The sequence below is a fragment of the Notolabrus celidotus genome, chromosome 15 (assembly GCF_009762535.1).
Source record: "Notolabrus celidotus isolate fNotCel1 chromosome 15, fNotCel1.pri, whole genome shotgun sequence".
Lineage (NCBI taxonomy): Eukaryota > Metazoa > Chordata > Actinopteri > Labriformes > Labridae > Notolabrus > Notolabrus celidotus.
The window spans coordinates 29954965-29969264 of NC_048286.1; the positions used below are offsets into that span (position 1 = coordinate 29954965).

The following is a 14300-nucleotide window of genomic DNA, read 5'->3' on the forward strand; positions in this document are numbered from 1 at the left end:
GACCCCAAACGCTGTCCAGCCAACACTGTCACGGGGGAGCCATCACTCACCAAGGTATCTGACATGAGTCTTAAAACTTGAATATGTGTAAGAGCTGCTGATATTCTCTCTCTCACACACACACACACACCACATCAACATGCAGTGCAGTTCAAGGATTACTCCACTTACTCTGTCTGAACAAAACCCTCATGTTGAACTGTGTTCAAGATCTGCCCACACTGATCTCTGTGAGCTCAATCACAGGTCCACAGTCTGGGGATGCTTGTAGCAGAGAGCTTGTAAATGGCGAAGCGACCATGGCTCCATGATGACTTCCAAGTGTTAGCTTGCATATTTTGTATGTCTGTTTAGATTTTTGCAGAGCTTTTCCCAATGAGGAGAGAGTGTAATCAAAAAGAAGCTGCTAGTATTTGGTCAGCCAGTCCCAACTACAACAGAAAAATCTCAGTCTGCCCTGTTCATAAAGGTGCTGGTGTCGTCTCTCGAGGGCAACCAATCATAGATGGGGCAGATGGGGCTGAACTTGTCTCACAGGTAACACAGACAATAGATGCTTTCAGAGGATGATATCATAGACAGGGAAGTGCTTTTGTGGGAAAAAATCATCTGTATGTTGCTGCTGGGTGTTGTACAAGAAAGTAAGAAAAACAAATATCTTGTAATGCCCATCAACTCTTCAATGATCCATCTGAATATCTTAGGACTACAGCTATACAAAATTGGACGTTCATGGTCTCAGTGATCATTCAACATGCATTTATTAACAACCCTTGTGCCTGTCAGCACTGCTCTCAAGATTAAACTGGAGATATAACCTTTTAATTGTAAGATAAGTGCGTTAGCCATCATCCTGGAAGTTGTTAGGGGCAAAAGACCCAATATCAAGTCAGGATAAGATCCAGTCCCACCTTAATCCACCATGAGCAGAGCACTTTGCAGCATTTAGCAAGATACAGCAGCAAGGACCGAATGGAGCGCCGCCTGCAAGCTAGTTCAGGCAGACAACTCGAGCTGCGCTCATTCATACTGACACGTCATCATCCTCCCTATCAGCTGATCTCAACATCCTCATTGGGCGGTCTATTTAAGCTGCATGTCTCCCCGTCTCTGTCTCTGCCTCTGCTTTGCAAGTGCTCCTGCTGTCGTGCTCAGTGCTGTGTGCAAACTTTGTACCCACCTCCTCCCCGGCATCCACCTGCTGGCTCCGAGGGGGGTTAGTCCTATCTCATTGCTCCTAAATGTCTGCATTTAAATAATATATGCTGAGTAATGAGGTTCGGAGCCCATACGCCAAACACAATACTGTATGCTGCAATAAACTTTATCTTAGGTAAACGTGAGTTGTCGTACTGAACTTCCTTTAACAGGCAGAAACCTCCAGCAGGACCAGACTCATGTTAGACTGCCATCTGCCTCGACCGAGCTGGGGTTGGAAAGAGGAAGAGACAGAGAGCGAGAGAGATGCTAGTGGTGAGATGGATAGCAGTAGTTGTAGCCACTGGAGTCTGGCACGTCCGTAGCAGCAGGCCAACCTACGAGACAAGGGAGCTCAGGGACTCCAGAGAGGTCATCGGTTAGTAACTTTAAATGATGGGTCATTTGTCCTGCAGCATGTAGAAACAAGGAGAAACTTGTTAGTTTCTCATCTGCCATTGCTGTTGACAAATTTAACATAAAAAGTTCCGCCCCTTCTTGATTTTGATTGGTTGGTGTGGAGGAGGTGACATTGTGCAGCAACAACAAAAAGCTAACCCCTGGACGTTTTTGTGCTTAGAGTGATAACCCCCGAAAACACTGACTTGTGTTGTTTTGAAAAGAAAATAGGTGCTGCCAGCAAAAAAACGCTGCTGGTGGACACAGGCCCTTACAGTGACGTGTGTCTTCATACATATCAGACTGATTATGTGAAATCTAAATATGATCTTTCCTCCAGCACTATCATTCACATAAGTATAAGACGTATATCAAATGAAGTGCAGGGTTAGTAAATCTCATCTAAATCGATACAACACATAAAGAATCCGATACTGGGCATCATTTGAGCTCAGCAGCGTTAGTTTCTAATGTTCACACTGGTGACTGGATGATATATTGAGGCATTTGAATCAGTATTTTTCTCAATCTGTGGTTAAAAAGCAACATTTATGAACAACCTGTTTGTAAAAGCATTAGTCCTGAGTTGATTTTTGTTTCTTCTCTTTTCCTTTCACCACCGTTTGCTTTCTTTTGCTACCAGGCTACTTTATTTAACAGTATGAAGTATGAACCAAAAGTTCACTGAGTCCAACATCTGTCAAATATACAGGAGGCTTGAGACAAAACTTCTGTATATTTCACAAAAAATGGTGAAGGGTTAACCAAAAAAAGTCAAACTCTGGGTCAATGTAACACAGCAAAGCAGAGATTGAAGGTCAAGTCTGAAGAAAAAGGGCTTTGCACATAAATTTGCAGATAATTTGGCACACCTTTCTATGCCAGCACAGCAACTTTCAACACAGCTGAGTTTTTTTTTTTTTCCCTTTTACAACCCAAGTTGTTCATCATCCCAATTTCAGCTCTGACATCTTCCCATAAAACGTCAGCCATCACGTAAGGCCTCCTACTTCTATCATTGCATCTAAATTATGTTACATTTAAAAATGTGCTGACATCAGCACCATGCTGCTCTACCAAGTAGGTCACATACAAGAGAGAGAAGACAGTTTCATGCAACATGGTTTATGCAGCTTTCACTGTGAGAGGATGGTTTAGAAATGTTGATTCCAGCATCTCAGAACTGGCAGACCTCCTGACGTTTTTCACATTGCAGCATCTGTACAAGTGAAGGAGCAATAAACAAAAGAATCAAACTTTCAGGGATAACGTCAGCACGGCTCTTCATCTGCCTACTGCCAGAGAATCTCAACCCTTCTCAAAGAGAACGAGAAGAATTTATGGATTTGGTACCAAAACCTATGACATACACTACCAGTCAAAAGTTTGAAAACACCTTCTCCTTCAAGGGTTTGTATTTATTTAAATGTTTTTAAACACTGAAGATTAATACTGAAGACATCAAAACTTTGAGAGAACATATATGGAATTATTTAATTAACAAAAAAGTGTTAAACAAAGCAGAATATGTTTTATATTTTAGATTCTGTAAAGTAGCCCCCTTTTTCCTTCATGACAGCTTTGCACACTCTTGGTATTCTCTCAGTGTGCTTCATGAAGTGGGCTCTTCTAATTAACACGAGCCACGTCAAGAGTTCATTTGTAGAATGACTTGCCTTCTCAATGTGTTTGAGACCATCAGTTGTGTTGTTCAGAGGTAGGGTTAGCACACAATGGATAGCCCTATTTGACTACTGTTGTAATCCATATAATGGCAAAACCAGATTATTTCATAGTTTTGATGTCTTCAGTATTAATCTACAATGTTGAAAATAATTAAAATAAATAAAAACCATTGAATGAAAAGGTGTGTCCAAACTTTTGACTGGTAAAGGTATGCATATCTGCATCCCTCTTTCGCTCATCTTTCTGATGTGTAAGAGAGGAATGAAATATACAATCCATCCAGAATATAAATTGTTATGAATGTGTTAGGTTTGACGCCTGTTGCCTGATGTTCCTTGTTGCCTCCTCCACCTGATCTTGAGTGCCACAGATTAAGATTAGAGGGTAGGAGACGAGGAGAGTCTCAGGTGCATCAAGTAAAAAGTTCCATCTGCTGCCCGACAGGATTCAAACCTTCACATTTCACCTCTGCGGTTCAACATGGGTTGAAGAAAGTCACATCAACAGCATCCAAAAACCAAAATCCTTCTGTGTAATAACCTCCATGGATATTTCTACGCTTATACCTTTGCATGTTTCAGTCGAACTCTCCTCATTGAAATGTGCTTTACCTTTTCATACGAGTGCGTTCTTTTCTTTAAAACTCATCAAATATGCATGCTTCTATGATGAACAGGAGGAATCAGCACACTGAAAGTTAGCCGTGATAAACACAGGGGTGAAGGTTGACCACAGAGAGTATGAACCTCCTCAGGTGTCTGTAGATGGGCAGGTGGTATAGTTCAGTTCACCATCAGTTGTGTTGTTCAGTGGTAGGGTTAGTACACATGGATATCCCCATTTGACTACTGTTGTAATCCATATCAACGCAAAATCATATTATTTCATAGTTTTGATGTCTTCAGTATTAAACTACAATGTTGAAAAATGATGTATTGTTCAATAACCAGATCATGTTTCCGGTCTTGTTTTGTGTGAAGCTCTGCAGGTACCAGCACCTTGAGGTGAGTGACAACAAGCCCACAGACGCCTGGTTCCCCTGCACAGCCCAGCCGGACACAAGCAATGACCTGGAACATTCAGTCTGGCTAAAGGTGCGTGCACATGTGTTTGACATTTGTTTCCCCTTTCTCTGGTTGACTGTGGGTGATCACTGCCTTCGATAGCCTCCAGTACTTTCTTTCTAAGGGCTCTCTCACAGACTGGTTGCCCAATCTCACACACACACACACACACACATCATTTCTAACAATTACATGATTCATACAACGCACTAGTTACCTTAACTTCTAATTTTCTGGGTCATATGTGAATTATGGATCCTAATGATCTGTAGATGATTACTAAGTCATGACTAACTGTCTGCTTATTCTTTGTTTACACTTCTGGCCATTTTTGACTCGGTGGATACTAAACATAGAAATCATTCAATTATGATAATTAGCAGTTTATTAATAGTAACAGTCAGACCAGGTGTTAGATAATTGCCTCATTATTCATAGTAAATACTTTAAGAGTTCAGAAGTTGTGAAAACACTGGCATTAGGAGGAATAACATTAATTTGGTGATCATAAATGGATCTCTTCGTCATGAAGAAAACATTAATTACAGCTATAATTGTCAGCAGAGAAGCAAGAATTTAAGGCATGCAGCAGTCTTAATCATTATAAAACAACTCTCAGACAACTCTTTGTGATAAAAAATAATGCCTCCACAGCTGCTGCAGTTAAAATAGTCCTCATGAATAATTGGAAAGCTAATATTTACAGCTCTTTGCAGCCATCAGAGCTCCACATACATGTTCTGGTTTGTGTACTCTGGCTGTATTTCGACCTGGCTTTCTATCACAGACCTCTCTGGTGCTCATCTGTTGCAGTTTTGTATCACTTATTCTTTCCACAGCCACATTTCCACACTCGGCTCTGCAGGCCCAGGCTGTGCACAGAGTAGCTGTTGATATGGGTGATAACTGCACAACCTTGTTCCCCATACTTTAGTTTAAAGAGTCCCGTGCAGTCATGAGGCTGCCTCTTTCCTTCCTGTGTGTGTGTCTGTCTCATCATTTCCACTTCTTTGTTGAATGACTCATCAGTCCATCCCCTGCTTCCTTTATGTATGTCACTGCAACCTCTCTCTGGATGGCAGCCTCATCCTGGAGGACTCTTTCACCACCTGACGAGCCTTTGTGATCACAAACTTATCTTCCAGCTCTTCCTGAAACTCTCTTTTTACCCTGAAGTGTACTTTCTGTCTCTGAAAGGCCTCCGTCACCTGAAATATCTCCTTTCTCTGAAAAGCGTCCGTCAGCCAACCAATCACATCCATATCTGCTCACTCTGTAAACAACATCAGTTCTACTTCTTCGTTTCAAAGCAGCTGCTCATTTTCTTGAAGGCCTTAAAATTTCTTTAAAGTGATACTCTACCCAAAATCTGTCTTTTTAATTTGAAACATTCACCATCTGCAGGCCTGACAGGTGGATATGAAGAGTTGAATTGTGTATCATAACACAAGGCCTGGGTCATGTTCGAGTATGTTGCAGCATGCACCTGTATGAGCTCTTTCTGTGGAATGAGCCAGTCGGACTGAAAGTATGCTCGATCTCAGCTCTTTCATGCTCTTCTTTATGCATTTTTCCAGACCGACATATGTTATTGATATCAGTTCCTTATCACCTGCCTCACTGAGCTCAAGAACCTCACACTCCTCACAGTACCCTCTCAGTTAAGCTATGCACTGTGCAGAATAGTGATGCAAAGCTGCTAGGTGCTGTCCCATAAGGTTCATCAGAAAACAATCCACAATGGCCTCCATGCTGTTGGCACAGTACTCCTTTTTTCAGTACTGCTCTTGAAAACTCTATTGTCTCTTTTGTTATGTTACTTAATTATGTTACTTTCCCTGGGTGCTCCTCTGTAATAACAGTCTCTTTATTATTGTTCCAGGTGGGATTTGTCCATCCTGGAGTTGCAGCCTCTGTGATCGTGTATCTGGCGTCAGATGGGTCGTGGTCTGGGGAGCAGTGTCGGAGGACAGCCACCATCTTCCTGTCTGATACTACTGGCAAAAACCACTCATTAGGTACCTGTATATAGATATAGATATTAAGGCTTTCAAGAAGTTTACTTTTTTTTTCTAGTTGCATGCTATTGCATGGGTGGATAAAGTACCTGAAATGAGGGGCTCAACTATAGAAGAAGCACTTTGAAGCTGTTTCATTCCTCTAAGGCAGGGGTTCCCAAAGTGTGGGACACCAACTCAACTCAACTCAACTCAACTTTATTTATATAGCACCTTTCATACATGAAAACATGCAGCCCGAAGTTCTTCACAGAATAACAGAGAGACAGAAAACAGCAGCAATGGTAAAATTATAAAAGGCATGATTATAAATAAAATACTTAAAAATTAAATAAAATCAATACAGTAAAATTAATAAAATAAGTGATAGTGGAAAGAAAAGTTAAAAATAAGGTAGCGTTAACAAGATCAGATGAGTATAAGAAATAAATAGATAAATAAATGTTAAAGCAATGATTAAAATAATAATGATTAAAATAAAAACCAATTGGGGGATGTCAGACGTCTTCCAGATTTATATTTTTTTTTATTTTACTCATTATTGTAAAAATATAGACAAAAATAGTAGTTACATTTAAAATAAAACCCTGCAAATAAGTAGATTTCATTAGTTTTCTGCCTTTCTTTTTTGCCAGATGAGTCCTGATGTTAGGTTTAGGGTTAGTGAACAGTTCATCAACAAAAGGATCAGTAGCAGCAAGTTAATTCACAGCAGCACAGGACACAGCCACATGTCTATGTTGGTAAATTAATTTTGATGAATGCATGAAGCAACATTTAACCACTTCATGGGACAGTGGGGGTCGAGGGCTGAAAAGTTTGGGAACCCCTGCCCTAAGGCATAGTTTTAAACCGTTCTTTACAGGTGTAGCAGTGCAGCATTCATTTGAGTAATACATCTTTAAGTCAAGATCATAAAGTAAATCTAATTGCATTCATGTAATTCCTAATTCAAGACGCTGGTAAGAATTGCTTCACATTGTCAATATAGCCCAATATCAATATAAGAAATTGATCCTTTGACAGCCGTAATGTTTATACATTTGATTGTTTTGAAAGCACAGTAGTTTAATGCTTTATGAAAAACAAGATAATGCACAACAAAGCTAAAGGTCAGATTGAAATCCCTCCATCAGGCACACACGACCTCTCCTGCACTCGGAACCCGTTGGTGGTGAATGTGACCCATGACCTCTCTAAACCCTTCTACTTCACCGCGGCTGTTATTCTGCTCTTCTCCTCTCCCGCTGTGGCTGTGGGAGGTGTCGCCCTGAGGACCTCCTGCCACTTCAGCACCTTCGCCCTGACCGGGTGCGCATCAGAGGGTGGGCTCTCCCACATCTACCTACTTAACACACACGCGCATGCTTTCCCACAAAAACACACTCACCTTCTCACACGGCATGAAAATATGAGCTGTTTAGACTTGACACAACACACAGAATCTATTCCATCTAAGAAAAATTCAATCTAAGTTTAACATCAAATATAAGAAAGGAATATGCCAAGTGTTTGGAGTGTTACACATTGGTCTAAAAAATATTTCATTGAACTTTCTTGAGTGTTTATTTCTGTTGTCTAAAAGTATTCCACCAATCTGACTTTGCACTCTCTGCTAACATTGTCAGGCTCATAATGGTGAATGGAGCTTGATAGTAAGAAACAATGCATAAGGAACCATTTTTACTTCACCTAAAAAAAAATGTAACTCAAAAAAGTCACCTTTAATTTCCCTGCTAGCCTTTAGTCTCATCCTTTTCTTTCAAACATGACGTCTGATAAATGCTCTGAAGAAAAATCTGTTGTATTGGCGCCATCATTGAATTGGACTTAACCAATTAGTGTTGCCTGTCAAAGGTCATTATGACTCTCATGTGTCTTTTCTTCTGAAGGCTGTATTTCAGCATTGTCAAGGAGGAATTCCATTACATCTTTATAAGTCTTAATATTTATTACTTTATCCCTTCAGGGAATAAATCCATCCCCAAATGATACATTTCTTTTGCCACAAGAAAGGTCTAACTGACATCGCTTTCTCAGTAGAAAAAAGCAGAAACAGAGAGACATTATTTTGATTCAATGTTCCTCCTATAAATGATTATTGCCAGACCTGCCATGCTACATGTCAGCCTACTTATGATGTTTTTTGGGATAGCAGCGATACATAAAAAAAATCCTATCCTCCAACAAAGTCACACTAAAAATTTGAAGGAAACAAATATAGATTTTAAATGAGAAATTATTTGGTTAAGTCTTGTTGATTTAGTCAAAGGTTAAGGCTGTGTCTGAAACCACATGCTGGCATACTACCGTCCTTATGATGGCCAAGCTAGCAAACGCAAGTGATCATTACTTATGTAGCTATGTAGTTTTAAGAGTTCATTTGCAAAAACAGTTAACTGACTATTGAAAAAAAAAAAAACATAGTTATTCTATTTCTAGCTTTTGGTATGATCAACCAACTGAGGTTGGGTGGCTTTGACTAAGTCAAAATGACTTTACTAATCAGAGATATCTTGAAAATGTAACTTTATTAGGAATCTATACCAAAAAGAAATGTGCTTTTTGAAAATGTATAAAAACTGAGTTACCTGTTTTTGCAAATGAACCCTTCAAATATATTTTAAAACACATATAAAACATATTACTTACATTTCTGAGCCACTTGTTGCTGGCTGCAACAAGGAGCATAATGTCAATGAGATAAAGATGTTGTGGATGGTTGCAGTGTCTTTAAATACATCTTAGCATGAATAAATGATGCATTTGCACTCTTGGCATTAGTAAACACCCACATGACAGTGAGGATATTGCAAAATGTTAAACATACAAGATGCATATCCAGAGTGACAGCCTCCTGAAACCTTGAGGGATTCCATTAATCTGTCTTAATTTGCTAACCCAGATATAGCTACAAGTGTACGTCTCCTCGCTGTGCTCTCATCCTCTTTCTCACCCTCCTTCCCTCCCTCCACCCCTGCAATAGCTGTTTGCGGCAGCCGTGTCAGCTGGACAACTGCAGCCCCCCCCAGTTAGACCACGCCTCCGTCAGGTAGGCCCTTTAAAATGAAACACTGACCAACCAGAGCGCCGAGACAACCAACAAAAGCACTATCTATATCTCAGTGTGTCTCTGTAGGTGTACAGGAGCAGGGGAGGCCTCAGACTGCTCTGTACAGTGTCACCGGGGTTTTAGTATCACTGTCCTCAACGGCAGAGCAACCCTACCTCACCAGGTACTGTTTGTTGTTTTGTCTAATGACCTCTTTTTTATGTGAAGTTATCCTTCTGTTATCCACTGATAGAGAATGAGTTGTGTTGATTAACATAGATATAAACAGCAAAGCAGTATGGGCTGTAAAGAAACACTGTGACTGTACAGGACTTTCAGTATCTTCCTCATATTTTATGTCATTCTAGCCTGATACTACCAGTAAAATAATTTGTTCCACAAGTAGCAACATCTGATCTGATGAACACCTTGCTCTCTGGCTCAAACTAGAATACAACTCATTCGTATTTTGTCCCATCAATGGTAGAAGAAACCCTACAGATTCTGTGTCCAGTGTTCTCCCCGTCACAGATCTTACTCTTTTTGAAGTATGTGGGTAAAAGTAAAAACTCCTCTATGCAATAAATCAGATATGTTGTGATGCTTTTGCTGATAGTAGGATGTCCCTCTCAGTCTAATCCTAATTTGTGTTGCAGAGAGAAACTCGTCTGGAGTGTTATCACGGCTCATGGGATCGTGCGGTTAGCTGTCAGCCTGTAGACTGTGGCCTGCCTGATCAGTCTCATGTCTACCACGCCATATTCAGCTGTCCCTGGGGAACCACCTTTGGCAAACAATGCTCCTTCACCTGTGGATCACCAGCTATACTACAGGGTCAGTCATTGGTTTGTCTATTCTGCTCTAGTTTAGCTTGTTAGGAGTGAAGTCTTGTTTATTGTTAAGATCTTACTTTTGGATTAACAATCGTCAGGTAGGTAGTCACCAAAACCTAGAGTCATTACTTGTTGACTGTTGTCAGGTAGGGGGTATTTTGCCTTTATTGGATAGAACATCTGGAGGGAGACGGGACATATGAGGGGTAGAGAGTAAGAGAAGACATGTAGCAAAGGGTCATGGCCTAGAGTTGAAAAAGTGACTACTGTTGCTTCTGTATGTGGAGCATGCCCAGCTAGGACTGCTAGGCCATACCAGCATCCCTTGCGCAGATTTTCCTGGCTACCATTCCTTCTGCAGCACCTGTTAAAGACCTGAGTGTGCTCTACTAATGCTGCTGCCTCTGGGTCCTGTGAGCACTAGCTGTATCATGCTGGTGAGAGTTACAGAGGTTTTTTTTGTCACCCTTCATGTGAGGAACTTTTAGCTTGACTTGATTTATCGACTCCTGTGGACACCGCTGTGACTCTTATAACTTTGTTGATTTTGTCCTTATGTTGAAGAATCATGTCTCTGAATTTTACCAGTCAAATGTATCACTCATTGTGAATATTTGATCCGGAAAATATCAAAACAAGCCTACTGTCAATCATCTTGTCTGACACCGGGCAGCAGTTACAGGCTTTACAAATTACACTACAGAAATAGTGTTGTCACTGATGGTCTCAGTTGCTCTTGTGGGTCATTAACACTAGAACGATCATGGGGGTCATTTTGACTGCTTTCACATTTATATGTCATATAAGTTTGTCCTGAAATTGTTAGTTATTTAATGTAGTTAAAATATCATTTATACAAATTGCAGAAAAGGCAACAATTACATGATCATGTTTACCTACTTCGGCCACAAGCATCCATAATTGACTGCCGCGACTAGATTGATACATTTTGCGCCTCTTGCTTCCTTGACAACTATCATTGGTTCTATAAAACATAGAAACCATGCATGAGTTAGTGCACAGAGCAATTTGAAATGTTTAGGTTTGAAATTGAGAAAACTCTATTTTGGCAATTATAGCAAAAAAAAGCTCAAAGAGCGAGCTGACTTCTGAGGAAGCCTAGAAGTTGTTCCAGGAATGGGATAGCACAGACCGGCGATCTATCTGATTAAGAAGCGGATGGTAGTGACTCGTCATGGAAAGTTTCTTAAACAGCAAACACATCACTCTCTATATTTGGTCTTTTTCATAATAGATAATACAATTTGGAATCTGGCAGTCAAAATTACCTCTCTGGGCCTTTCTAGTAGAAATTGACTTCTGACCCTCCTAGTGTTAAATGGCATCGCTATCAGGTCAGTTAAAACAACAGTTATGTATGGTTCTATGAATCCCGGATGACCGCCAGAGTGCTAAGTCAATCAGAATCCTTGAGGTTTCGCGAGAAGATTAAGGGACTGAGCACCTGATGTCACCAGAAGATATAATTTCACCGGGTCATCAGGGGGTCACAGGTGACTATGTTGGTATAAAGACTCGACCCAGAGCTGAAGCACCACCTCTTGGGAGTCGGTAGGGATGAAATAGAAACGTCTCTGTCTAGACACAGTTGGGTGAAACCTGGCTTCTAAAGGTGTGATCATTATTTCGTGAAGTATGTGTCTTGGCATTTTTTGAAAGGGAAAGTGCTGATGCACCGGCGCCTGTCACACCTTGTTGGGAAAAATATAGTTCTGGCTTTTGAAAATATGCCACAGCGTGAGAGCCTGCAAGCCTATTTAACCAAGAACACAGCGTCTGTGCTGCTGCTCGCCAGACATCCCTCCACACTTTTCTACGGTTCCACCATAGAGAGGCTTGAGATGCCATCACAGGTGCTGTCTGTAACGTGAGTTGATTTGTACTCTGTGCTTTCCCAATGAGAGCTTGTGGGGGGTAAGACTTGTGTGGCAAGTGTTCTGTGCTTAGGTGCTATGTGATTACTTTTGGTAATCAAGGTAACCATGGTTCTCTGGAAACTCATCACAACAGATGTCACAACACAGAGCTCCTTGTGCATGTGTGAGAGATGTGGAAAAAAATGGCCCTGTGGAAGTCAAGATGATTTGTCTGTTCAGTGTTTGGACAGACATGGTGGTATTGGAGCTTCTGTGATTGGCCCTGTTAGAGGATGCTTCTCATAATGAGACACATCTGTCTTCTTTTAGAGAATGGTGATATAGTTTTAGTTTTAATAGTGCATGATTAGGATTAAACATCGCACATGCACGACTTTCTAAGCACAAAAAGCATGGACCCCTCTTGGACTTGAAGTTACACAATGCAGTAGACGTGTCTTGAAGTGATTAGAGCATGATGTCAACACTCTTGTGTTTGCGGTTGGACAAAGACACGGTGAATCGAATGTCACAGCAGAGTCAGATGTTACATCAATGTATTTATGATCTTAATACAGATTGGGCAGAAATAATTCTATTTGTGGTTTTTGGGGGTTTGTGAAATGTATTTGGAGGCTTTCATGCATTACCAAGCAGTGAAGGCATTCTGTGCAGTTCTCAAGAGTATAAATTCACCGGTACAGCTGCAGTGGATTTTGATCATCACAAAGCCAGCACCATGTTTAAATAGCTTATAAAAAAAAAAATGTGATGCCATGGTAAAGATGCATTACATTTTTAAGACCCAATAAAAAATGTGAAACTTTTAGGGGGGTTTTGGTTCTCCACACATACCAACTCATGCCTCATGTGGGGCCATACAAGCATAGCAAATATTAGCTTTGGGCAAATTTGAAGCCATACGCGTCTCCTCCTCATAACTGTTGGAGAAAGAACCATGAAACCAAACCAGACTGTGTGCAGGGACAGAAATGAATCCATGATGTTGACCTACTTGAGCCTTTCATGTTTGAGTTGTGTAGTAGAGAACATATACTGTATATAATGCTGAACATGAACATATATCTATATTGAAAATGCTCTGCTGCATCAACATCACTTCATGTGGTATGACCAATTTATGATTGCCAGTATTGTAGCATGCCAATGGGAGACATTTCTTTGGCTGTTTAAAGTAAGATGTTAACACACCTGGAGGCAGGATTTGTTGTTTCTGCCTGCAGTCTCATTACGCTTGATTTCTTTTGTTAAAATAAAATGTACCATTAAATTATAATCATGTTAGAAAAGAGAGAAGCAGTGTTCAGTGTGGTTGTGTTTAAGTCATGCAAAGGTGGAGTGAAGTCTTGGAATCTTTACAACCTAACAGGTCATAACCTCATTGTTAAACTCAGGTGAGAGGTAGGTGTATGGAGGTCCAGCAAGCATACAGGAGTCCAAAATGACCCGACCACACAACCAAAACTAACTGTGACAGAAGTGAGGGAGAGGAAAACACAATGCTAAAATGGCAGAGGGTTGAGTGGATTATGACTGTCAGCCATCTGTAAAAAGTTAAGACTGCATAAACAGACCAAACCCTGGCACAAAACATCACACTGCAAACTAATGTGACACAAAACAAATGTGATCTGTCAGCTTTGTTCAGGTTTGAGAGACAAAGAAGGTAACAGAACATTTCAAAGTTGTTTTAGGCATGTTTACTCTTCTTAACTCTCTATGTAATCCTCCTGATATTGAATCATTCTCTCTCCCCTGTCCCATCCCAGGTGACAGTGACAGGTTGGTGTGTTTGGAGGATGGTCTGTGGTCTTTCCCAGAGGCCTACTGCAAGATAGAGTGCCAAGAGGCTCCGAATGTCTCCAACGCCAAGCTGCTATCGGCCGACTGTCTGGCCTCAGGGCACGATGTGGGCTCCGTCTGCCGTTACAGATGCAACCCAGGCTTCTACGTAACAGGGAGTCTCAAGAAGAAGACACCAAGGTAAGCGTTACAGGCTGGTCGGTAGCTCTATGGACTGTTAGTACAGCTGCATAAGTTTTAGATATGTTTGGCATGAATATCACACATGTGAAAAATCTGTGTATCACCAGCAACACAGCAACATCCAAGAGAGCAAGTTTACACAAAAATTTACTTTTTTAACCTTTTTT

The 14300-nt window shown here is 40.8% G+C and overlaps 1 protein-coding gene across 1 annotated transcript in view; it reads left to right on the forward strand.

The window, feature by feature from the left end:
* Nucleotides 1-14300, forward strand: part of pappa2 (pappalysin 2) — a 100709-nt gene that overhangs the window by 53281 nt on the left and 33128 nt on the right. The window contains exons 14-21 of the mRNA XM_034702073.1: nucleotides 1-54; nucleotides 4263-4376; nucleotides 6229-6364; nucleotides 7501-7675; nucleotides 9351-9416; nucleotides 9504-9600; nucleotides 10073-10250; nucleotides 13917-14130. The exon at nucleotides 1-54 is cut by the window's left edge and continues 143 nt beyond it. Of these exons, the coding sequence (XP_034557964.1) occupies nucleotides 1-54; nucleotides 4263-4376; nucleotides 6229-6364; nucleotides 7501-7675; nucleotides 9351-9416; nucleotides 9504-9600; nucleotides 10073-10250; nucleotides 13917-14130 (1034 nt within the window). The remainder of the gene's footprint in view (nucleotides 55-4262; nucleotides 4377-6228; nucleotides 6365-7500; nucleotides 7676-9350; nucleotides 9417-9503; nucleotides 9601-10072; nucleotides 10251-13916; nucleotides 14131-14300) is intronic.